Here is a 23,833-nt window from a genome sequence, read left to right as displayed (position 1 = left end):
GCTCAAAAAAGTGTTTAGAGTCTGTCTTTGTATGGTAATAAGTAGTTACAATGGTGAATATAAGCCAAATGCTGCGTTAGTGCACAATTAAAATGACATTCATGTTTAGAAAATTCAGGTCTCATGGTAAGCTTGGTTGATATAAGCTTCAGTTTTGAAGTGACCCAGGTATCCACTGACAAATGAGTAGATAAACCAAGTGTGTTATGTACATGCAGTAGACGGTTGTTCAGCCCTGAAAAAAAGGGAGGTTCTAAAAAAAATAAAAAATAAAAAGGGAGGTTCTGACAAGGTGTGGATGAGGCTTGAGGGCATTGTGCTAAGTGAAATTAGCCAGTTACAAAAAGATAAGTATATGTATGATTCCATTTCTATGAGGTCCCTAGACTCATCAGATACCTAGTGATAGAAAGTAGAATGGTGGCTGTTAGATCAGGGGAGGGGAGCATGGAGAGTTGTTATTTGATGGGTATAGCATTTCACCTTTGCAGGATGAAAACGTTCTGGATTTTTTCTGGTGACATTGTGAATAGATTGGAGACTGCCAAAGTGTCACTTAAAAAAAAGGATTGCAATCCTGCATTTAATAGTACGTGTGTGTATTTTAAAAAAGAAGAACATTTTAAAGTAGCTGGGATAATATCTTGTATATGCATGCACCCAGAATTTTTTTCCATTTTAGGGTTTCTCCTTACTATTAATCATTGATTGAGCCAATATTTATTGTTGACTCCGTGCAGAGACTATAGAGGTCCAGTTGGTGCCCCCATGCCCAGGACAGACAGTGTACCTCTTTCATGTGGCTTATGTTGCAAGCTCGTATCAATGGCCTAGAAAATCCCTAAAAATACAAATCTATTTTGCAGTGAGTGACTTATCAGCTTTACACTAGCTCAAATAAAATACATTTGGATTAAAAAAAAAAGTAAGCATGTAATAAGAGAAATCTTAGAGCATTTGAAAAAATTGGAAAATTGTTTTTCCACTCTCAGGGTGGGACCAGCCTTCTTAAAGTCTGACCTAAAGCTAGAAGCCATGAAAGAAAAGAGTGACATTATTATTACCAGATTCCATGTGGCAGAATTAACAGACACATGGATGAAAGGCAAATGTTAAAGGAGAAAAATACTTGCAATTTATATGAGATGGAGGGCTAACTTTGACGTGTAAAAACACTTCTTATAACTCAGTGAGAAAGAAGACTAAAATCGCAACAGAGAAATGGACAAAATTCAGAGAAAAGGAAATACAAATGACTCTTAATAAAGAATATTGAATAAAGCTCAAATTCATTAATAGTAAGAGCAGTTCCAATCAAAGATCTATATGAGATACCCACTCTTACCTGGCGTACTGGCAGAGATTGAGATAGCTGATGGTTGAGCATAGAAAAATAATTTCTCTGATACTGAGTTGCGGGCTGGGAAACTAGGGAATGCTTCTACCAAGAATAATAAAATGATTTTTTATTATTTAAAATTTCCACACCCCTTTTTTGCTCCACTCTGGGTAATTTTTCCTACAGATTTTCAGTCACATGTATAACGCACATACAGAGATAGAAAAGGCTGCATTTTAAGTAATGTCAAAGGATTGGAAACCAAATGGCTATTGTTTAAGAGACAGGCTGAATGAATTATAATATACTCATGTAAGGTGTTATGTGGTCACTTATAAGAATAAGATCTCTCTATTTCTGTTGCCGATGAAGGCTTTATAAAATCATATAAGTAAAGAAATAGGGGCGCCTGGGTGGCTCAGTGGGTTAAAGCCTCTGCCTTCGGCTCAGGTCATGATCTCCCGGTCCTGGGATCGAGCCCCACATCGGGCTCTCTGCTCAGCGCAGAGCCTGTTTCCCTTCCTCTCTCTCTGCCTGCCTCTCTGCCTACTTGTGATCTCTGTCAAATAAATAAATAAAATCTTTAAAAAAATCATTTAAGTAAAGAAATAAGGTATAGAACCAAGTTTGTTTGTTTTTTTTTAAAAGGCAAATGGAGAATATGCATATGCATATACCTGTCATTGAATCACCAGTCAGTGAGTAGGATGGTTGCTGCAGGATGAGCCGAGGGGAGCTGTGTGGCCCGGGAGCCTGAGGGGAAGGTTTAGAGGGAGACTGTTGCATATCTTGGGAAGTTTATATCATGGACATATATTATCTAGGCAGAAAAAATCAATATTAAAAAAATATTCAATCTTACTCATTTTGTATGTTTGTCTATCTGTAGAGACCTGGATTCAAATTAGGATTTAGGAAAGTTTATAAATATACATAAAATAAGTGAAGACAACATGAATTTCATTTCCAGGAGTTCTTCAGTCAATACTGGAACAAAGGAAGCTCTCTCAGTGTTCACCACAGTGGGACTTTGTTCTAGGGAATTGGTTACATGGTGTGAAATTTCAGGGTTGAGAAATTTCAGGGTGGACCGAGAGGCAAGGTAGAGCGAAAGCATAACAAGAAATTGTTGCTCCCTGCATGCTGGCAAAGCGAAGTGGCACATGGTTACTGCACCATGGGACACAGAAGGTAGAACCCCTGGTGGGTCTCTGGTGGTTGCTAAAGCCAGAGGAAAGGATGCTCCTGCAAGGCTGAAAGAGAGGGGTGGAAGGACCCTTGCTTTTCCCTTTCTCCCACCTCTCGTCTCCTACCACTGCTTCCAGTTGGCTGAACTGAGCTGGAAGCCATGCAGCCCAGAAGCCTTGGAAACTCAGTCTTCAAGAGTCAGCTCCCCTGATACCCAGAGTAGGGATGGGAAAAAGCCAAAAATGGATCTGGGCAAAATGCAGGGCTGGAACAATGAGCGAAAATATTGCCAAGGGAAAATGATGCTAGACCAGAAGGTGGAGCCGAGAATGAAACTCATGCCCAACACCGAGCCATGGACGGATAGCAGTGCTGAGTTGCAGCACAGGCTGTATTCTGTCTAGGTGTGAGGCTTCCGGGGTCCTGTCAAGGGCCTATTCTTGATGACTTCCGCTCACCCCACTTCACACAATGCCAGCATGCTGTGACAGATGCCATTCATAAAAGTTGGCTGAAAAGAATGGATGAGTGAGTGAATTTCAAGCAGCAGGAAAAATAAAGTTAGGGCATAACATCGGGGAGACTCTGGATATTGTTGTTCTTTATGGTTTATGCCTTCAGGACAAACTGTTGAGTTTGAACTGTGCTGTTCCCTAACTCTGCCGTGTAGGACTTTCATCTTCCTGGCTTGCCACACTTTCCATTAGACACTCCACAATTGTCGTTTCCAGATTATAGGTTTGGACTGATGAATGTAATAACTGTTTTATTCTAGCATAATAAGGAAAACATGGTCATTATAAACTCTCACAATCGTGTTTACCTTTTACTTAAATGGCGCTTGTTTGTATTAATGATTGTGGCTCATACTGCAGTGTAGCCCAGCTAATAGGGACATGATGATTTACAAAAAGATTAACGTTTTTAGACCAGACTGAAAATATTTTTGTTTTCCTGGTAATGGTCTTTCCTGGTGTCTGGAGGAAAGTTGAGCGGTTCCTTCTAACGAATAGCAGTAGAAATTAAAATAATTGTGCTTTTCTCTTTTTCCCTTCAGAAAACCTACCTGAACGTAAAAACATAACTTGTTATGTTTAAGGTTTCATTAATCCAGCAAAATAAATGTTCTTTTACTGCTTTGGTGTAATTTTGTTGTACTTGATCCCATTTAGGCTGCAGATCAAATTAAGAAGCTGTACAATCTCTTTCTGAAAATTGATGCAACTCAAGTGGAAGTGAATCCCTTTGGTGAAACCCCAGAAGGACAAGGTAACCAAAAAAAGAAAAGAAAAAAAAAAAAAAAACAGCAAGAACAACAACAAATGAATATGATTATGCAAACTATAAATTAAATTGGATAAAAGACTGCAGCAGCAGCTTTGCATTCATTTCATTAATTTACTTTCGGCCATGGTCTCAGACACACTCATCCTACAGTTGAACATGTCAGCCCTGGAGTTGGTTTGCATCGCTGTGCCAGGCTCGGGGGAAGCGCCTTCTTATTTTATTTAGAAACATCCATCCACCGACACTCCCTTGTTTTTCCAGGCCCTTTCTTGCTTATACTAAGGTAAAATCCTGGGTAGGAACAGAAGCCTCTGCATTAGAGTGTAATGAATGCACCTCCTTTTAGGGAGCTGGAAATGCTTGAATGTTGGTATTCGATAAGTTCCTATTAATTTGATAGTAAAAGCTTGTGAACGTATGTGTGTTTGGTTGTAGAGGGTGGGGTATCAGGTGGTTAGGACAGGGGTACCAGAATGGAAGTTCCACAGACCTTATCTTTTTTAGCACATTTCACCCCCAGTGTCTTGTATGTTGTCAGTGGGCTGTCAGTGAATACAAATTTACCATTGGGTAAATTTGGTGATCTGCTCTGTGCAAGTACAACCAAGTTGCAGGCCAAGGCAGGCACAGTATGGTGCTTTACCAAGGGGACTGGGTTCAAATTCTAGACCTGCCGTATCCTGGCCCCAGACCTGGGCTAATAAGCCTTAGAGTTTGGTTTTTGTTTTGTTTTGAATCCAAAAGAGTGGTAAAAATGATAACTGTCTTGTAGATTGAAGTGACTGGTGTTTGTATATACATTCAATGTCAGGCACAAAACAGACCAGTCCCTGACATTAATAAGATATAGGTCCTCTTCTCAGGTAATCCAGGAAGAACACCCAACAGAAAAATGTTTAGGACCAGAGGGCCTCCCAGGTGAATCCCATCAAACCTTTAAATAATAGTTAATACCTATTTGTCTCAAACTATTCCAAAAGTTAGAAAGGGAAGGAAGGTTTCCAAATTTATTCTGTGAGGCCCAGCACTACCTTGACACAAAAAACAGAAGAAGACACCACCACAAAACGCAAATTACAGGCTAATATCGCTGATGAACATAGATGCAAAAATCCTAAGTAAAATACCAGAAAACCAAATTCAATAATATATTTAAAAAATCATTCACCATGATCAGGTGGGATTTATCCCTGGACGCAAGAGTAGTTCAATATTTGTAAATTAAGTAGTATGATACATCACATCAATAAGAGGATAAAAACCTTAAGATCATTTCAATAGATGCAGAAAAAGTATTTGACAAAGTACAACATCCATTTATGATAAAAACCCTCAACAAACTAGATTTAGAGGGAACATATCTCAACATAATAAGGTCATCTCTGAAAAACCCATGACTAATAGTATACTCAGTGGTTGAATATTGAGAGCTTTACCTCTAAGATCAGGAACAAGACAAGGATGTCCTCTCACCAGTTTTATTCAACAGAGTACTGCAAGTCCTAGCCACAGCAATGAGGCAAAAATAAAGGAAATCAGATTGGAAGGGAAGAAGTAAAACTTTCACTATTTGCAGATGACATGATACAACACATAGAAAACCCAAATACGACTCCACCAAAAAACTGCTAGAACTGATAAAGGAATTCAGTAAAGTAGCAGGACATGAAATCAATATAGAGAAATCCATTGCATTCCTATACACTGTAATGAAATGGCAGAAAGAGAAATTAAGAAAATAATTTCATTTATAATTGCACCAAAAATAGTAAAATACCTAGGAATGAATTTAACCAGCAAGGTGAAAGGTCCTATACTCAAAAAAACTACAAAACATTGTTGAAAGAAGTTAAAGATGATACAAATAAATGGAAAAAGATATTCATTCCATGTTCATGAATTGAGACAACAAATATTGTTAAAATGTCCGTATATCCAAAGCAATCTACAGATATAAGGCAATCCCTATTAAAATACCAATAGCATTTTTCACAGAACTGTAACAAATATTCCTAAAATTTGTATGGAGAAACAAAAGTCCTTAAATAGCCAAAGCAATCTTGAAAAAGAACAAAACTGGAAGTATCACAATCCCAGATTTCCAGATATAACCCAAAGCTATAGTAAACAATAGAATATGGTACTTGCACAAAAATAGATACACAGATCAATGGAACAAAAACCCATGATTATACAGTCAATTTATGACAAAGGAGGTAAGAAAATGCAATGGGAAGACAGTTTCTTCAACAAATGATGTTGGGAAAACCAGACAACTTCTATGCAAAAGAATGAAACTGGACCACAGTCTTACACCTTACACCAAAATAAGCTTGAAGTGGATTCAAAATCAAAGTGTGATACCTGAAATCATAAAATCCTAAAAAAGAGCCCATGAAGTAATTTCTCTGACATTGGCTATAGCAACATTTTTCTAGATACGTCTCTTGAAGCAAGGGGAACAAAAGCCAAAATAAACTATTGGGACTACATCAAAATAAAAAGCTTTTATAGAGCAAGGGACACCATCAACAAAACAAAAAGACAACCAATGAATGGGAGAAGATATTTGTAAATGATATATCTGATGAGGGGTTAATATCCAAAATATATAAGGGACTTATACAGCTCAACACCAATAAAAAATGGGCAAAAGACATGAATAGACATTTTCCCAAAGAAGACATACAGATGGCCAACAGGCACACGAACAGATGTTAAACATATTCTTCATCAGGGAAGCAAATCAAAACCCCAAGGAGATATCACTTCATACTTGTCAGAATGGCTAAAATAGAAAACATGAGAAACAAATGTTTGTAAGGATGTGGAAAAAAATCCTGCGCACTGTTGGTGGGAGAGTAAGCTGGTGCAGCCACCACGGAAAACAGTATGGAGGTTATTCAAAAAATTAAAAATAGAATTATCATATGACCCAGGAATTCCATTACTGGATATTTATTTACCCAAAGAAAATGAAATATATGAATATATTCAAAAATATAAATGCACCCTTACATTCATTGCTATATTATTCATGATAATTAATATATATGGAAGCAACCCAAGTGCCCATCTATAAATGAGTGGATAAAGAAGTGGTCTGTACACACATACACACACACACACACACACACACACTGTGAAATATGACTCAGTCATAAAAATGAATGAAATCTTACCATTTGCAGCAACATGAATGGATCTAGAGTGTATCATGCTACGTGAAATAAGTCAGACTAAGACAAATACTGTATGATATCATTCATATGTGGAATTTAATATAGAAAACAACAAAAAGGAGACAAACAAAATAGACACTTAAATACAGAGGACAAACTGGTGGTTGCCAGAGGGGAGGTCCGTGTATGTGTGTGTGCGGGTGGTGATACATGAAATAGGTGAAGGGGATTGAGAGTCTGCTCACTGTGATGAGCACTGAGTAATGTATAGAACTGTCGACTCACTGTATTGTACACCTGAAACTAGTATAACACTGTATGTTAGCTATACTGGAAGTATAAAATGGGGACAATAATAATAGTACCTACCTTAGAAGATTGTTGTGAGAATAATTATGTTCCTACAACAAGGCGTGGCAGATGGTAAGAGATATAAAAGCATTAGCTATGATTATATTATTATTTCTTATCCTTCTGAAAACCAAATAAGATAATGGAGATTGAAAGTAAAAACAAAACAAAACAAAAAAAACAGTAAAACTTCATACAAAAATTAAGGCTTTGTTTAAAATTATAATCGTCACCAATTGCACTTGAACTAATGAAAGACAGTCCAGATTTTCTTCCATGAGTCTTGTGGCATTTCTGGTGGAAGCCGTTGTATTCGTCTAATAAATTCTCCATTTTCATTTAAAAACAGTTAAATTAGGGGCAACTAGGTGGCTCAGTCCATTAAGCATCTGCCTTCAGCTCAGGTCATGATCTCAGGGGCCTGGGATCAAGCCCCATGTCAGGCTCCTAACTCATTGGGGAGTCTGCTTCCCCCTCTCCCTGCTGGTGCTCTTGTTCCCGCATGCGCTCTCTCAAATGAATAAATTAAAAAAAATTTTTTTAATTTTTAAAAAATTTAAACTAGATGATAGCTCTTAAAAGGAGTAATCCAGAAAAGGTATGGATTTCAATCTATTTGTCTATTTTTTGTTTTTTTGTTATTTTTTTAAATTTCAGGTTAGGACCGACAAATAGTAATGTTTAGGAAGCCATTGAAAATAATATATTTCATGGTTTGTACAAGTGACCACCAGATAAATATCTGTGGTAGGTTATTAAGCAAACTATCTTTATTCATAAATATTTTTAAAATTCTGTTTGACTATAAAATCATTAGTACTTTATATAGAGAAGTGAAATGGAAGAAAACTATTTTGAACTCATATGACACATACTGTGATAAGCTTTTATATATATTCTTTCTTATTACTTGTAGCAATCCCAAAATGTGTGGAGTTATTGTCTCCATTTTATGGAGGACTAAAAATTAATTTGACTCTTCCATAGGCATCCCATTACTGGAGCCGGGATTTGAACCTGTGTCTCTCTCAGTACAGTGTGTGTTGATTTTTATATGCCAGACTGCTATTTTACCTTTTTTCTCTTAAACTAATAATTTATTTTTATCAGAGTGATCTATACGTAGTTTCCAGCTAAGTAGAAATTAGTCAGAATTCATGCTGCATCGAGTGGCTGTTAATTAAATCCAAGAAACAAAAGGGAGGGAAGTTGAATATAAGTTCTTCAAAGTCATGGTTAGCTTTTCAAACTACTATTCACGTGACCTGATTATTTCGTAACAAACTATAGAAATGATCCCTGAAAGTATAGTCTTTGATTATTTCGTATTTAAAACGGAAATTCAGCCAAAGAATTGGTTAAAAGTCAGACTATAATACTACTTTCATCCAAACCTGTGGTAAAGTGTCAGTCACAGACTGCAGTCTGGTGCAGGCAATAAGGGTGCAAGAAATTTTCCTAGAATGTATTTGTAAAACCTCATGAAATCAGAAGTTTTCTTTTTAATTATCAAGAGAAAGGAAAATTCTTGAGCTTTTTTGAAGGAATCATCATAAAATACATTCTGTGTATTTGGTTCATTAAAGCATAAGTCTTATGTGATATTTTTAAGAGCAAAATTATCTTTAGCTATTAATTTGTTCATTGTACCATAAAAGTTCAGCTATTGAATTATAATCACAATTAAATGAGTGTGTTGGTTTATAACTCTAATGAGCAGTAGTCAAATTAAACCCAATTAGGAAACGGTGATTAATGACCAAATGTATAAATTGATCTTCATCATTGTCACAATCCCCTAAAGCAATCCTTTATTTAGAAGCTGTAAAAAAAAGTCATTTATATCCTAACAGTATTAATAATCTTAATATTTATAATGTGAATATTTAATTTTTTTTCATTTAGACCAGCAATAGCAGAGCATATAACATTTCACATTAAAATTTGATTTAATAATGACTTAATTTAGAAGTTTAAGGAGCTTGGCATCACACTAAACATTTTTACTTTATGGGGGCTCCTGGATGGCTCAGTGGGTTAATAAGCCTCTGCCTTTGGCTCAGGTCATGATCCCAGGGTCCTGGGATCGAGCCCCGCAATGGGCTCTCTGCTCAGTGGGAGCCTGCTTCCCTTCCTCTCTCTCTGCCTCTCTGCCTACTTGTGAACTCTGTCTGTCAAACAAATAAATAAAATCTTTAAAAGAAAATAAATTTTTACTTTAAACTTCTCTATTGCAAATCTTCTTTTTAAGAGAGTTTCTTCTGTCTTCCACTGGTTAATGAGGAATATTTTTTTAAAAATCCACATGACTGATCATATAGTTGCACAACAGATAATACTCAGTTGGATGAAGAATGATCTTGATAACATCTATGCTGCTTGGTCACCTATGGGAAATTTTTAATAAGGCGAAACAAATGCAGTCCCAGAATTATTTTTAACAATGCGATTAATAATTTGATTCAAAGAATATAAATTGGCACTATTGACTGTATGTAGTTTAGTAACTGTTAGAATTATAATGGTTGTTAGTGACAGAAGCCTAACATCAGTCTAGTTTTTATTAAGAAGCTTCCAGGTCAGGTAAGGGTACTTACTTTCCTCATGTAACAGGGAGTGGGCTGGTTTAGGGCATGAAGCCCTGATCTTCTAGCCCGGTTGCCTCCGAATTGGTTTTTTTGGTCAGCCAGGCTCTCTGGAGGGACAGCTAAGATGGCTCCCAGTTTTCATCATTCTCCTCCTGCAACCACGCAGCAATCTTTTCAAATGATTCTGATTGGCCCTACTTGGATCCCATATCTGTATTTATTAGGCCAGCCACTGAGCTGGAATCACATGTATAAGAGAAGACAGTTTCTCAATGGAAAAAGGGATAGAGTCACATGTCTACCAGAATGGTCTACATTTTATTGAAATGAAAATAAGCTGTTAATTAAATAGTCAAAGAGAAATTTACTCTTTTCCTTGCTTGTCCAGTTGTGTTGCCAGAATTGATTCATTAAACATGTGGCCAAGTTCTCCTTGCTCAGCAGGGAGCTGGCTTCTCCCTCTCCCACTCCTCTTGCTTGTGCTCAACCTCTCTCTCTCTCTGTCAAATAAATAAACAAAATCTTAAAAACAAAACCATGTGACCAAGTTAGAAGCAAAGTTTTCTTGGGGTGCCTGGCTAGCTCAATCAGAAGTGCATGTATGTGACTCTTGATCTCAGTCAGGTTCATGAGTTTGAGTCCCACATGGGGTGCAGAGATTACTTAAATAATTTTTTTTAAAAAACATTTAATTAAAGCAGGGTTTTCTTTATCATTATCTACCTACCTATCCGTTCATTCATCTGTTTTACAAGTCGCTGTGAGATTTTATGCTCTATTCATTTCTTCCCACTTTCAGCCAGACTTGGTGTCTCTAAAATAATGTTTCTCAATGAGGAGGATAGACATATCATCCCCTCAGGGGATGTTTGGCAATGTCTGCAGACATCTTTTTTTTTTTTTTTTTGTATTGAGGTATAACTGACATATAGCATGATACTAGTTTCAGGTATACAACACAGTGATTGCACGTGATCACAACACTGAGTCTTGTTAATATCCATTTTTGTTTATCACAACTGGGTGTGCAGGATGCTACTTGCCTCTTGTGGGTGGAGACCAGGGATGTTGCTAAACATCCTACAGTACACAGCACACCCCTACCCCCAGTAGATAATGATCTCACCTAACCCACCAGTAGTCCCAAGATTAAGAATTCCTGCTCAGCCCAAACCCATTCACAAAGCTATTGTAATGAAACCCAATTTAAAACTGACTACCTGGCCAAGACTCCGTGAGAACTAAGGCTGAGCGATCCAAAGTTAACTCGCACATCAGATCCCTTTCTTGCTTCAGATTAATTTCCCTAAATAGCCACCCTGTTGCTTCGTGTTAGCAAGTGCCCATGTTGTTGGTGGGTGTTTCTCTCTGTTTCTCTCTTTATACACAAGACTCTATTTTCAAGAACATTTTCAGTTCTCTACCTTCACCCGAATCCCCCTCCCGCCTCATATCTATTTTCTCTTTTGCAGCAACTCAAAAAAAGTTCTAAAAAGTATACCACTCTTGGAACATCAATATTTAATGGAAAGTGGGACTAATTTGAAAGTATCAGCATTTTAAGGCCATCACGGCAAGGTGCATTTCAATAGCATATTATGGTTATTTATCACAAATCAAATGCAGTGCATTGCTTGAAGACAGATTATTTTTCAAACTAATTATGACAATCTTATTTCCTGCTGTTTTTATGTTTCTTTTATGTGTGAAATGTATTTTTCTTTTGTTTGATTCTGTAGCACATTCTGTTAAAACTCTAGGGTCAGAGGCTGCTAACTGCCAGTCAGGTTCTTCATCTAGGTTGGTGAATTAGCAGCTCACAGAATCCCACACCACTAAACAAAAAAACAAAACTCCCTATGAATATAAGTACCGCAACTGTCTTTGATATTTGTTCAGAAGGAAAATTCATTTGTATAATCTATCAAGCATGTAACAATGTGCTTTTGATGGTGAAAATTGTTTTATAAATATTAATAGGTATGTTTTTTCACCCACTTTGTACACAGAATGGCCGTTGTTTAAGATGAATTTTCTATAGAATTGAGGTTTCATTAATGTGACATTGAATATCTTATGTCTGAACCAAGTTCGGTACCTTGAAAAATACATTTTCCTGTAGTTTGTTGTTTTAATAAATGAAAAAGCTAAGGTTTGAGCAAGCAAGTTTATTTTATTGCCCCACTGTTGACATAGCCATCAATCCATTTTTAACACACTCATTCTAAAAGTGTACTTGGACAGGTCTTACGGGGGGGATAAGCATATGAGAGTGAATTAATATTCAAGGATTAATCTACTCCTTTGTGCAAGCTGCAACTTTTTGTTTATTTCGTCCCTTATGCTCTTTTATTTTCATGCCATTAGATGCACTTTCCTAAGTTTCTCTTAAACTGCAATAAGTATGATACCTGTGGCTATTACAACATGAGAAGTGTGACTTAGTGGGAATTGGCTGTCTTTTTTCTGTAAAGGACCATAGAGTCTCAATTATAAGTCATCTCTGCTGTTGCCTTGGGACAGCAGCCATAGAAATATGTAAATGAATGGACGTGGTTGTATTCCAGTCCAACCCTATTTAGGAAAATAGAGAGCATGCTGTCCCAAGGACTATAGTTTGCCACACCCGGACTGAGATTTTCATTTGGGGCTGCTTTGTACCAATCTTTAGCCACCCGGGCCTTATGGAATGGTGTGGTGTGATTTGAGGGTCATCAAAGGCATCTCTTCCACCCTCAACCTTTAGGCTAAAATCTCGTTCTCGATCAGTAACACTGCCTGAAATGCTAACCCTAAAAATCCTTCCCATGGGAAATTCTTACATATTCTGAATATGGCATTTCACTGAAAATCACAGGTAATCTGTACATCTCTAAACTCCAGGAGGCATTGGTTTAGATTCACTGTAAACAGAAGCCTAGGATTATAAGGTAATGGGACCAAGGACAGGTCATTTGGGCTGCAGCATTGGGAAGCTGAGTATAATGGCCAGTGTCTGCGGTAGTATGATGGCCAGTGTCTGGGGTGGTATCATGGCCAGTGTCTGTGCTGCCGAGGGCTTTGTACACAGTCCCCACTTTGCACACCAACACCACGCAGTAGAAAATACTCTGGTTTCCATTTTATAGACCAGGCCGCTGGGCTTAAGAGATGTGATGACAGCTACCTGACTCTAAAGTGTCTGAGTTGTCATTCGTACACAGGTGTGTTTGATGCCAGAGTTCACTACGTGGTGAAGTTCAAGGGAAAACATCCGGGTGATACAGCGTTATACACTGAGATACCGAGGCAGAAAAGCACTTTGTATGTTTGGGACTCCTTTTAAAATATTGAGCAGGTGTAACTAATATGTGTCTGAAAGAGTCCCTGTACCTCCTTAAGGTGTTTTTCTTTCCCTGGGTTCCACCCGCAGAAAAGATTAAGGCTTTGAGGGTAACAATTCAGTTTTGGGTCACCCTTCTTAATTCCTGAGTCCCCTCGCTTCCTACGTACGTAGTGTCTGTTACTTCCCAAAGCACTAGGATATAACATACACTGGCCTCATTATGCCATTTAGTTTTCTTTACAAAGAGGGAACAACGGGCAAGAGACCATTGCAGAGAGGTCATTTATCCCACAAGTTTAATACCCGTAGGTGCACCTTGATTTCCACCTGTAGGCACCCCTTTTATCCTATATCACCATCTTTAAGCTCTGATTTAATTCTCAGGTTTCCTCCAAATAGTGCACTCATTTCTGTCCTCGGCATATATATCATACTGCAGGAAAAGCATCTTTTGAAAATCTGGCTTTGTGGGAGGGTAGGTGGGGCTGCCTTCTGATCTTCGCATGCATATACATTAATTATGTTCTCTCAAGTTGCTTGGAACTGTAGTCTGTGTAAGGGGCAAAGATCAGCCTGGACCTATTTTGATTTACTAGTTTATTGATCTTGACCATGAATTCTTTTATTTGAAACTCTTCAGTTGGGAAGTCAATTTGATAGCCTTTGCCCATTCATTTTGAAGGTGTCGGTTACAAGTAGTCTTGCCAGTGAGTAACGGAGGAGCTATAATTACTAATAAATTAATTAAAATTTATTTATAAGCCTAGTGGAAAGCCAAGAATGAAGTTGCTTTCCTATTGATTATTATACCAGTCATTAACTGCTGACAAAATGCCATTGTAGCAAGCAGAGAATGTTGGCCAATTCCTTTGATAATTGTAGGATTCCATCATTAAGACTGCAGTATTCTGGACAGTAATTACTCATTTGCTCCGTGTGTTCACAGTGTGTGGGTAAAGCGGTTGGACATTTTGTGGCAAGACTAAGGACTCTGGCAGACATTAACTTCTATGTAAGATCCTCTCTTGTCAGTCAGTGCTACTTTAAATAATTTTTGGTTTGGGTTTTTATTTATGCTAAGTATTCTTAGATGTTAAAATGCCAGTTCTGCATAGATTTGTACCAAAGTGCTTCATTTTTGTGGTAGAGCGGCCCTTGCATAAAATCTCTAGAAAGGGTGTGTAACTCTAGGATGTTGTAATGTGACAGTATTTTCTCGTCATTGTAAGCAAATAGGATTAACAGACCATGGTCATTACTTTTGAATGAATTATTCCAGGTTGCTTCTCTTCGAAGAAGAAGGTGCCTTTCAGCCATGCTGGAGGAGAATGGGTCATCGCTCTAAAGTCTAATTCAAAGATCCCTGTCTATCAATATCTGAAGTAGAGTAAAAGATGGTTAGAACAGAATGTCATCATGGACAACTAATCCCCAAAGGGAGGTCAGATAAACGGGGTCAGATCCCAGAAACCTGCATATCACCCCTCCTCACTGCAGTCTCTCCCTGAGAGTTCATAAAGGAGATATCTTGTAAACCAAAGAAAACGCTCTTCCCTCGGGCGTCCATATCACTCGGTTATTTTCAACTATGTCCAGTGCTCTTGGCCATTGAGAGAGTGGGAGATTTCTACCTGCACCAGAGACTAGAGACAGTAGTGCTGATAATGCCTGGCCACCTTCTTCTACCATGTCTCATCTGTCTCAGTCTCTTAGTGTTTTATAACTTGGATCAAAAGAGTCATATTGTGTACACATCAGATTGATGGTCCTAGTTTGAGCTGACCCCAAGGTAAAAGTGTACCAGTCAGTTTAGGAATTATTCTTTCCATTTTCCAAATAAGAAAACTGAGACCCAAAGAGGAAGTAGGTTATTATTATTATTATTTTTTAATCAAGTTACAGAGTTAGTTAAGGATCAAATAAAAAACTTGATTCTAACCCGGTGTTCTTTGCATTAAATCTTTCAGAAATATTTGTGAGGATACTGAATAAATAGAAATTTCTCTTTGTAGCATCAGGAGAAAGACAAAGGAGGACAGTGGGTTTAAGCATTATTATCTAGTTTCTCTTTGCATAAAAGGTAAAAGTGATGATTAGTGGTTATATACTAAAAATAGGAAATGTAATAAAAATGACAAATCAAAGCTGTATAGATGTGGCAGTCTGTAACTTTTATTTTTTGACAGTCTATAACTTTTCATGGGTGACCACAACTTATATTATTATTTTATTAAACAGAGACCAACTGTGCTCTTTTTTTAGAACATAATGAGGACAGGGACTATGCCACCATATTTGTCCTTGTAGCCCTAAAGCTTAAAATCAAGAAAGCTGTAACAGCTTCTCCTGTCCCTATCCTGAGAGAAAAAGGACAGAATCTTATTTTTCTTTCTTCTCTGCCTGCCAGCCTAGGGAACTAATTTGTATACTCTTAAGAGATATTCATGTTTGTGCCTTTTTTTCCCCTTATTTAGTTGTCTGTTTTGATGCAAAGATAAACTTTGATGACAATGCAGAATTCCGACAAAAGGACATATTTGCCATGGATGACAAATCAGAGAATGAACCCATTGAAAACGAAGCTGCCAAATATGATCTAAAATATATAGGACTGGACGGGAACATTGCCTGCTTTGGTAAGAATGTAGTTCTATCAAAAGCATGATTTGTGGATTTTTGCAGAATTTTAAGTAGTCAGATTTCTGAACCTTTCTGAAATGGTATTTCCCAGTAGCCATTAGAAATAGGAGTTTCTGTAGCCCAAAAGTCTTGGGAAACAGTTTCTGAGTTTCTTCCCAATGTTCATTTTGCCCAATGGTCACTGGCTTAAAGCAGGGTTTCTCAAGTCTGACACTATTGACAACTGGGGTGGGAAAATTCTTTACAATGGGAGGCTGTCCTATACATTGTAAGATATTTGGCAGTGTCCCTGGGACACCCCCACCCCCCTACTGTTACAACCAGAGATGTCACAAAACACTGGCAAATATCTTCTGGTAAGCAAAATCACCCCAGCTGAGAAATACTATTTTAAAACATCTCAGTTAAATTTTGCTTAATAAAAATCAAAATCCTTGCTGCTCCAATCAGTGTTAATATGCTAGGAGCTCTTCTGAAATTTGGTTTTAAGATAAAATTTCTCAGAGGAAGTAGAAGAGAACATATACTTGAATCATTATACTGTAGTTTCAGCTTTTATAATAACCAAATGATGAAATGTTTAATCCATTCTCCAATTTATTAATAAAACAATTGATTCTATCATACTCATCTAAATTTGTGAAAATGGCTTATTCAGCTGAGATAAGAATGAGCCTATAGAGGCAATACAATTTCTGTTATTGTCCACAGCTTAGAGAGCTAAGATTTATACACATTTGTGTTTCTGGTGGAACCAATTCATTGCACTGGAAACTGAGGTCTTAATCTTAATGGAATTAAAATAAAAAAGATTTGTAGCTCATTAAACCAACAGGATTATTATATTCAGAATTGAACAGACCTCATCCAGTAGTCTGCTGAGCCATACAATAGAAAATGACATCTAATTACAAGTGATAACCAAAAGCTCTTGCTTTGTATCGTAGTAATAACTGTAATGTACCAGATCACTCACATTGTTCTGATTTTGATAAGCTAATGTGCTCTCAATATTTGTAGGCATTTAGAAAGGAGAATGATATAATGGTGTGTTTAGAACAAATTAAATACATATTCTTTGTAGCCTCTGTGGGAGTATGCATGATTTGACCAAGTTAGCAGCCTCAAAAGCGACGATTAACACATTTCAAATTGTTTTAAGATCGTATATAAACCATTTTTATTGTAGTCACCCGAACTTAATTAAATTAGTCACAGTTCACAGACTTGTCTGGGGAATTCAAGGGTCAGAAGAAGTGAAGTATATTTTACCTTGATAGTTTCTGGTATGTTCAGGAGGTCTGCTTTTTTTTTTTTTTTTTCCTTTCTAACCTGAGGAAAATAATTTCATGTAATTAAGTATAAGAAGCCAAAGAAGTACAATTGGTCAATATAACTCAGCTCTGGAAAATAAGAATTGCTGTGTTAAAACTCTTTATTTATTTTCTTCTTTTTTTTTTTCCTTTATTTTCTTTAAAAAAAAAAGCCCCTAAGAGTAAGCACATTTCGTTTCAGTTTTAGTGATCAGGTTACTAGTGAACATTTCTTTTATTAATTGGGAGAAGGAACAGAGGGATAAGAATATTATTTTGATGCTATCATTTATTCATTTGTTTTCTGAGTTAATCCACGTAACCTATAACACGCATGGTTGCACTGAGTGTAGAAAAGTATGGAGCCCTATTGAAGTGGGGACCCCTGTGGCTCAACCTCAGAGGGATGCTACATTCAAAGGATCATATTCTCAGCAAGCAAAAATTTAAACAAATTCCATTTTTTACTTGGGTCTCTTGAAGGATATTAAAAGAAGGTAATTCACAGACCCAAGCAACTTCTTGCAGCCTTCCTTAGTTCTCCTGAGTTCTGTTGTTTTTTCCAGAACCCAAAACTCCCTCTTTTCCTAGCCCAAATTAATCATGTAAACACTTCTCCCTTTTATCTGTTTCCCAGATTGATTTAGCTTCTCAACAAACCTGTCTTCATATTCCCAGGTTTTTTTGGTTTTGTTTTGTTTATGCTTCGTGTGTACATTTCCTGATTTGTCCTAAAAGTCCACGAATTTACCTGGTTCCAGGCAGGACAGATTGACCTGGGAGAGACAGGGCTCTCTGGTGTTATGGGGGAAGGAAATGGTTCATGCGCCCTTTCGTGTTGCCAAATTCATCCTGTCTTGTGTACCCTTTACATTTCCTAGTTAACGGTGCTGGACTAGCCATGGCTACTTGTGACATTATCTTCCTGAATGGTGGGAAGCCAGCCAACTTCTTGGATCTTGGTGGTGGTGTAAAGGAAGCTCAAGTGTATCAAGCTTTCAAACTGCTGACTGCCGATCCTAAGGTAACCTCTGTCTTTGTAGGGAGATTGCGTCATCTGATTTTTCCCTGTCAAGAACTACATTTTTCCCCGCTCAGTGGTGATGAGCTGATACCTTTACGCTGCAGCCGCAGATGCCGATGCAAATCCTGCTTTACATCTGCTGGGAGTACACAGTGGTTTACCCATTTCCGGTGAAAGGCTTCTAATAAGTGCCTCCAGATTTTATTTCAGATGCTGTGCTTCCAAAGTTCTGAGAGACAGGAGGGAATAAGAAAGGGGAGTGCACCAGACAGTGAAACATTGGTTGGCATGAAACATTATTTGAGTAATGTTTACTGGAGCGATCAGTCCTGCCCTTACGTGACTTAGAGGACCCGTCTCTGACTTCCATAATGTGCTGCAAGTGTTTTACATTTGGAGACAGAAGAAAATTAAAGGATTACAAAACTGTATGTCACTAGAAAGCCATGACCCCACATTCTTCTGTGTGCTTTTTAATTTTCCTTTTTTTTTTTTTAAAGATTTTATTTATTTACTTGACAGATAGAGATCACAAGTAGGCAGAGAGGCAGGCAGAGAGAGAAGAGAAAGCAGGCTCCCTGAGGAGCAGAGAGCCCAATGTGGGGCTCGATCCCAGGACCCTGGGATCATGACCTGAGCCGAAGGCAGAGGCTTTAACCCACTGAGCCACCCAGGTGCCCCATGTGTGCTTTTTAATTTTCATCGTGTGTAATATGTGCTAGCTAGCATAGAATGTTGCTTTATGAGCCTATAATATAGCTATCATACCCATGCTGGCACATAGTAGGGCTTCAGGAAATGCTTTCCAAGTTCAATACCCATATTCTTTGTTTCAACTGCTGGTACTCACTTGTCTATGACAACAAGGCTTAGATGGACATTTATGACAAGGAGAAGACTAACATGTTTTGAATGAATTATATATATATAATTTATTTCCCTTTACAGTTCTGTGAGGTAGTGTCTGTGCCACCGCCATTTGACTTTAGACTTTGAGAATCATTATCTTGATACTGTTAGAGTATCTGAGACCTTCTCTTGGTTCTTAATATAGCTGAAGACCTGGGAAATGTGAACCATCACTGGGAAAATCATAAATGAAAATGAGACCAGATTTCTTTTTAAAGAAATGTGGTCTGAACTTAATATGGAAGCTTCTCATTAATAAGTGTACCAACAAGAGTCTTTTGGTTCACATATATGAAATTTTGTTTTATATTGGTAGTATGCTTGTCTGTTTTCATTATGATTCAGATGGTTGCTCACCTTACATTTTTGCTCACTCTTGTCCTTCTGATTCACAAAATAAGTGGTAGGGTATTATCAGCTGCTAATCTTTAGTTCTCCAGTGCTTTCCATGAGGAGCAGAGTCATCAAAATCTGAAGCCACCCAGCCATGAAGAAAGTGTTTGCAGTTGGTTTTCTGTTTATATAAGTACCTTGTTCTCATTGGTTAAGTAGGAATTTTATCAATGGCTTCCCAGTCATTAATTTATTTAACCTCCTTCTTCTTATTTTCTTTTTTTAAAAGATTTTATTTATTTACTCCAGAGAGAGCAGGAGTGAGAGAAAGGGGCTAGAGAGAGAGGGAAAAACAGACTCCCCACTGAACAGGGAGCCTGATATGGGCTCGATCCCAGGACCCTGGGGCCATGACCTGGTCCAAAGGCAGATGCTTAACTGCCTAAGCCACCTAGGCGCCCCTTCTTATTTACTAAAGCAAAGAATCATTTTCCTCCCAAAGAGTGTCCTATAAATTGAAATCTCTAAATACCATGGATATAAGTAACACACAGCTCTTTAAAGTGCATGAACCACAAAGTATTCAGAGAACAGGGCAACTGTGATAAAATACTAAACTTTTAGTGTCTACGGAAATTCGGTGCTAAGAATAATAGAGAGCTATCGAGGGAGTAAATCTACCAGGACAATCATTGCATTTTCTTTGGAATATCTTTTCTTAGCCGCTGATCTGGAATTTTAATTTTGCAAAAATGCAGGAAGGGAAGGAAAAGTCACTTGCAGAGCCATTTTTTTTTTAAAACAGTCTCTGAAAAAATTTTGATTTTACCCTATGGAATATTTTCAAATGCTTAGAGTATTTAAACTTTTTTGAGATTGCCTGTCATCTTGGACAGAGAAAGATATGTGGGAGTTATTTTATTTTTCTCATGCTATATCAGGAAAATGAATGCATAGCTCATCTCACTGTAAATTTTCCAAAACTTGAAATTTGAACAGAAAAAAGCATAGAAATGTAATGGGTATTTTCAATCCTGGCATTGTTTAACAGATTTGAGAGAACAGAGACTTAAAAATACTATAGATGAATTGACTTGATTTTGCAAGAAAACTGGTAGTAGTTCTAGCAGTAATTATTTCAGGTAGAACCCCATTCAGCTGCCCAGAAGTAGAGAATCCCAAAAACCCAAAGCTAATTATTACAGAGGTATTGATTTTCTTGTTAGATGTAAGGATTAGTCAGTTGAATTAACTGAAACCCAAAATTGCAAAAGGCCTGTTGTTGTTAAACTTGAATCAACTGATAGTAACAACCTTGTTCATCATATGTGTAAGCCAATTCTATTGATCGAGTAATAAATGTTATAAATGTTATCATTCAAGAACAATATTATGGGTTGACCTATATTTATACACATAATATCACCCATAGAGCTGAAACTTATATTTATTTTGCTTGACTCTTAGCCCAAATGCTGATATGCACTGGGACCTAACACAAATGCCTTTATCACTAATATGTTCCTTATTTGATTGTAATATATGTGAAACAGAGCTCCTCTGCCAAACTGTCAAAACAAGAATCTTCAAGATAGCTCCCTTACAAAATAGAATTCACATTAAGTCTTTTTTAATTTTCTTATTTTCAAGTTGGGCTAGAAATGAGAGAAAGGCAAGAGAGTGTGTTCTTCTGGTGGTATAATAGATCTGATCTCCATTGTTTTTACCATACAGAATTCTAAGCACTAGCATTCTGTAAATAATAAGGAGTAAAAAACCACGTAAACTAAGAAGTAGAAGTAGGATATTTGTGGTAATCTGTAAAGAATTTGGACACACTTAATGGAAAAGCCCTCTGAAGAGTGTTATCCTTAAGTTTTTGTCTTCCTCAAAAATGCTTTGGCTTTTATTTCTAATTCTAAACTTAGAATTCCAAAGGTGTAGGAAATGAGTACGAATGACATCTGGAGTATGTAAAACATCTTACACAAATGGATAAAAGGAAAAGACAGTTGACAGGAATCTCAATAGTCACCCCAACTCTTTTGGGCAAAGTAAAGCAAATCTGTTGCCCTCTGAAGGCCTGATTTCAGAAACCAGTAGTGCATTATTGACAGTCACGAAGTCACTGCTCCTGATGTGTCCATGCTTCTGGTTTAGATCTAACTTAGAGTCATGTTTCAAAACTCCTTATTTTTTAACTTTTATTTCTTTAAATATTATTATTTTCGGTTGCAATATAATATAGTGTTTTTTCAAAGCTCTTTAAATATCCAGGAAGAAAAGTTCCACATAAGCCCTAAGTACTAGTTCAAAAAGGAATGTGTTCTTAATGGGGCTCTGGTGCCGGACTGCCCAGGTTCCAGTCACATCTTTACCATTTACTGCTTGTGGGAGCTTGAGCATGTAATTTTATTTCTATATATCTCAGTGTCCTCATTTATATAAAATGAAATAATAACAGTACTACCTCAGAGGGCTGCTTCATTTCTTTTTTTTTTTTCAGTATTTAGAGTTCAACATTATTTAAATTTTTAAACTGATATATATAATTGATTATATAACATCATATAAGTTTGAGATGAATAAAGTGTTGATTTGATACATCTGTATGTTGCAGTATGATCACAGTATAGCGTTAGTTTCCATCCTGTTCTGTAATTATAGTTTCTTTTTTGTGGTGGGAACATTTAACCAGAGAGTGGCTTATTACATTAATTAAGATACACATATACATTTCCCATTTAAAGGAGGAATAATTTTATATGATGGTATCATTTAAAATTCTTAATAAATTTTTCTTGAAGTATGACCTACATACAGAACAGTATGCAAATCAATAGTATATAGCTTGATGAGTAATCACGAAGTGAACATATCCATGTAATTGGCAGCCGGGTCACAAAATAGAACATGACCAGTGTTAAGGACTAAATTTTTACATCCCACCAGAATTCGTATGTTGAAATCCTAACCCCCAAAGTGATGATATTAGGAAGTAGGGCCTTTGGCAGATAATTACATCATGGGGGTGGAGCCTCATGAGTGGCAGTAATACCCTTATAAAGGAGACCCCAGATAGCTCCCTCACCCCTTCCTCCATGTGAGGGTATATCTAGATTATGGCCATTTCGGTACCAGGAAGTGGGCTCTCAAGAGACACTGAATCTGCCAGTGCATTCCTCTTGGACTTGCAGCCTCTAGAATTGTGAAAAATAACTGTTTGTTGTCATACCACTCCGTCTATGGTAGTTTGTTACAGCAGCCTGAGCAGACTTAGACAACCAGCAACTTGGAAGCAAATAATGCACTTTAGCTCCATGTTTCTCCTTCTTTGCTTTGTCCCCAAAGGTAACATAGCTGTCCTGACTTCTGTCATCAGTTTCTTTTGCCTTAATATACATTTCAGCTTAATATAAACAGGATTGTAGAGCGTACGCTCTTTTGTGTTAGCCACCTGTCACTTAACTTTTTTTTTATTAAGTATTTTTATTAACATATAATGTATTATTTGCCCAATGGGTACAGGTCTGTAAATCGTCAGGCTTACACACTTCACAGCATTCACCATTTCACATACCCTCCCCAATGTCCATAACCCAACCATCCTCTCCATACCCTCTATGCTCCCAGGAACCCTCAGTTTGTTTTGTGAGATTAAGAGTCTCTTATGGTTTGTCCCCCTCCTGATCCCATCTTGTTTAATTTTTTCCTTCCTTACCCCCCAACCCCCCCCCCCCACTCTGTCTCTCAAATTCCTCATTATCAGGGAGAGCATATGATAAATGTCTTTCTCTGACTGACTTCTTTTGCTCAGCATAATACTCTCTAGTTCCATCCATGTCATTGCAAGTGGCAAGATTTCATTTCTTTTGATGGCTGCATAGTATTCCGTTGTATATATATACCACATCTTCTTTATCCATTCATCTGTTGATGGACATCTAGGTTTTTTCCATAGTTGACTCTTGTGGACATTGTTGCGATAAACATTCAGGTGCATGTGCCCCTTCGGATCACTACATTTGTATCTTTAGTACAAATACCAAGTAGTGCAATTGCTGGGTTATAGGGTAGCTCTATTTTCAAGTTGGTGAGGAATGTCCATGTTGTTTTCCAGAGTGGCTGCACCAGCTTGCATTCCCACCAACAGTGTAGGAGGGTTCCCCTTTCCCCACATTCTCTCCATATTCTGTTGTTTTGTGACTTCTTAATTTTAGCCATTCTGACTGGTATGAGATGGTATCTCACTGTGGTTTTGATTTGTGTTTTCCTGATGCCGAGTGATGTGGAGCATTTTTTCATGTGTCTATTGGCCATCTGGATGTATTCTTTCACGAAATGTCCGTTCATG

At 37.4% G+C, this 23,833-nt stretch overlaps 1 protein-coding gene across 1 annotated transcript in view; it reads left to right on the top strand.

Moving 5' to 3' along the window:
* SUCLG2 (succinate-CoA ligase GDP-forming subunit beta) overlaps positions 1 to 23,833 on the top strand; it is a 278,381-nt gene that overhangs the window by 154,883 nt on the left and 99,665 nt on the right. The window contains exons 7-9 of the mRNA XM_045990720.1: positions 3,700 to 3,796; positions 15,735 to 15,896; positions 18,095 to 18,237. Coding sequence (XP_045846676.1) covers positions 3,700 to 3,796; positions 15,735 to 15,896; positions 18,095 to 18,237 — 402 coding nt within the window. The remainder of the gene's footprint in view (positions 1 to 3,699; positions 3,797 to 15,734; positions 15,897 to 18,094; positions 18,238 to 23,833) is intronic.

The sequence above is a fragment of the Meles meles genome, chromosome 20, assembly GCF_922984935.1.
Source record: "Meles meles chromosome 20, mMelMel3.1 paternal haplotype, whole genome shotgun sequence".
Taxonomy (NCBI): Eukaryota; Metazoa; Chordata; class Mammalia; order Carnivora; family Mustelidae; genus Meles; species Meles meles.
Note: the sequence above shows the minus strand (reverse complement) of the source record. Positions and strands in the feature narration are given on the sequence as shown.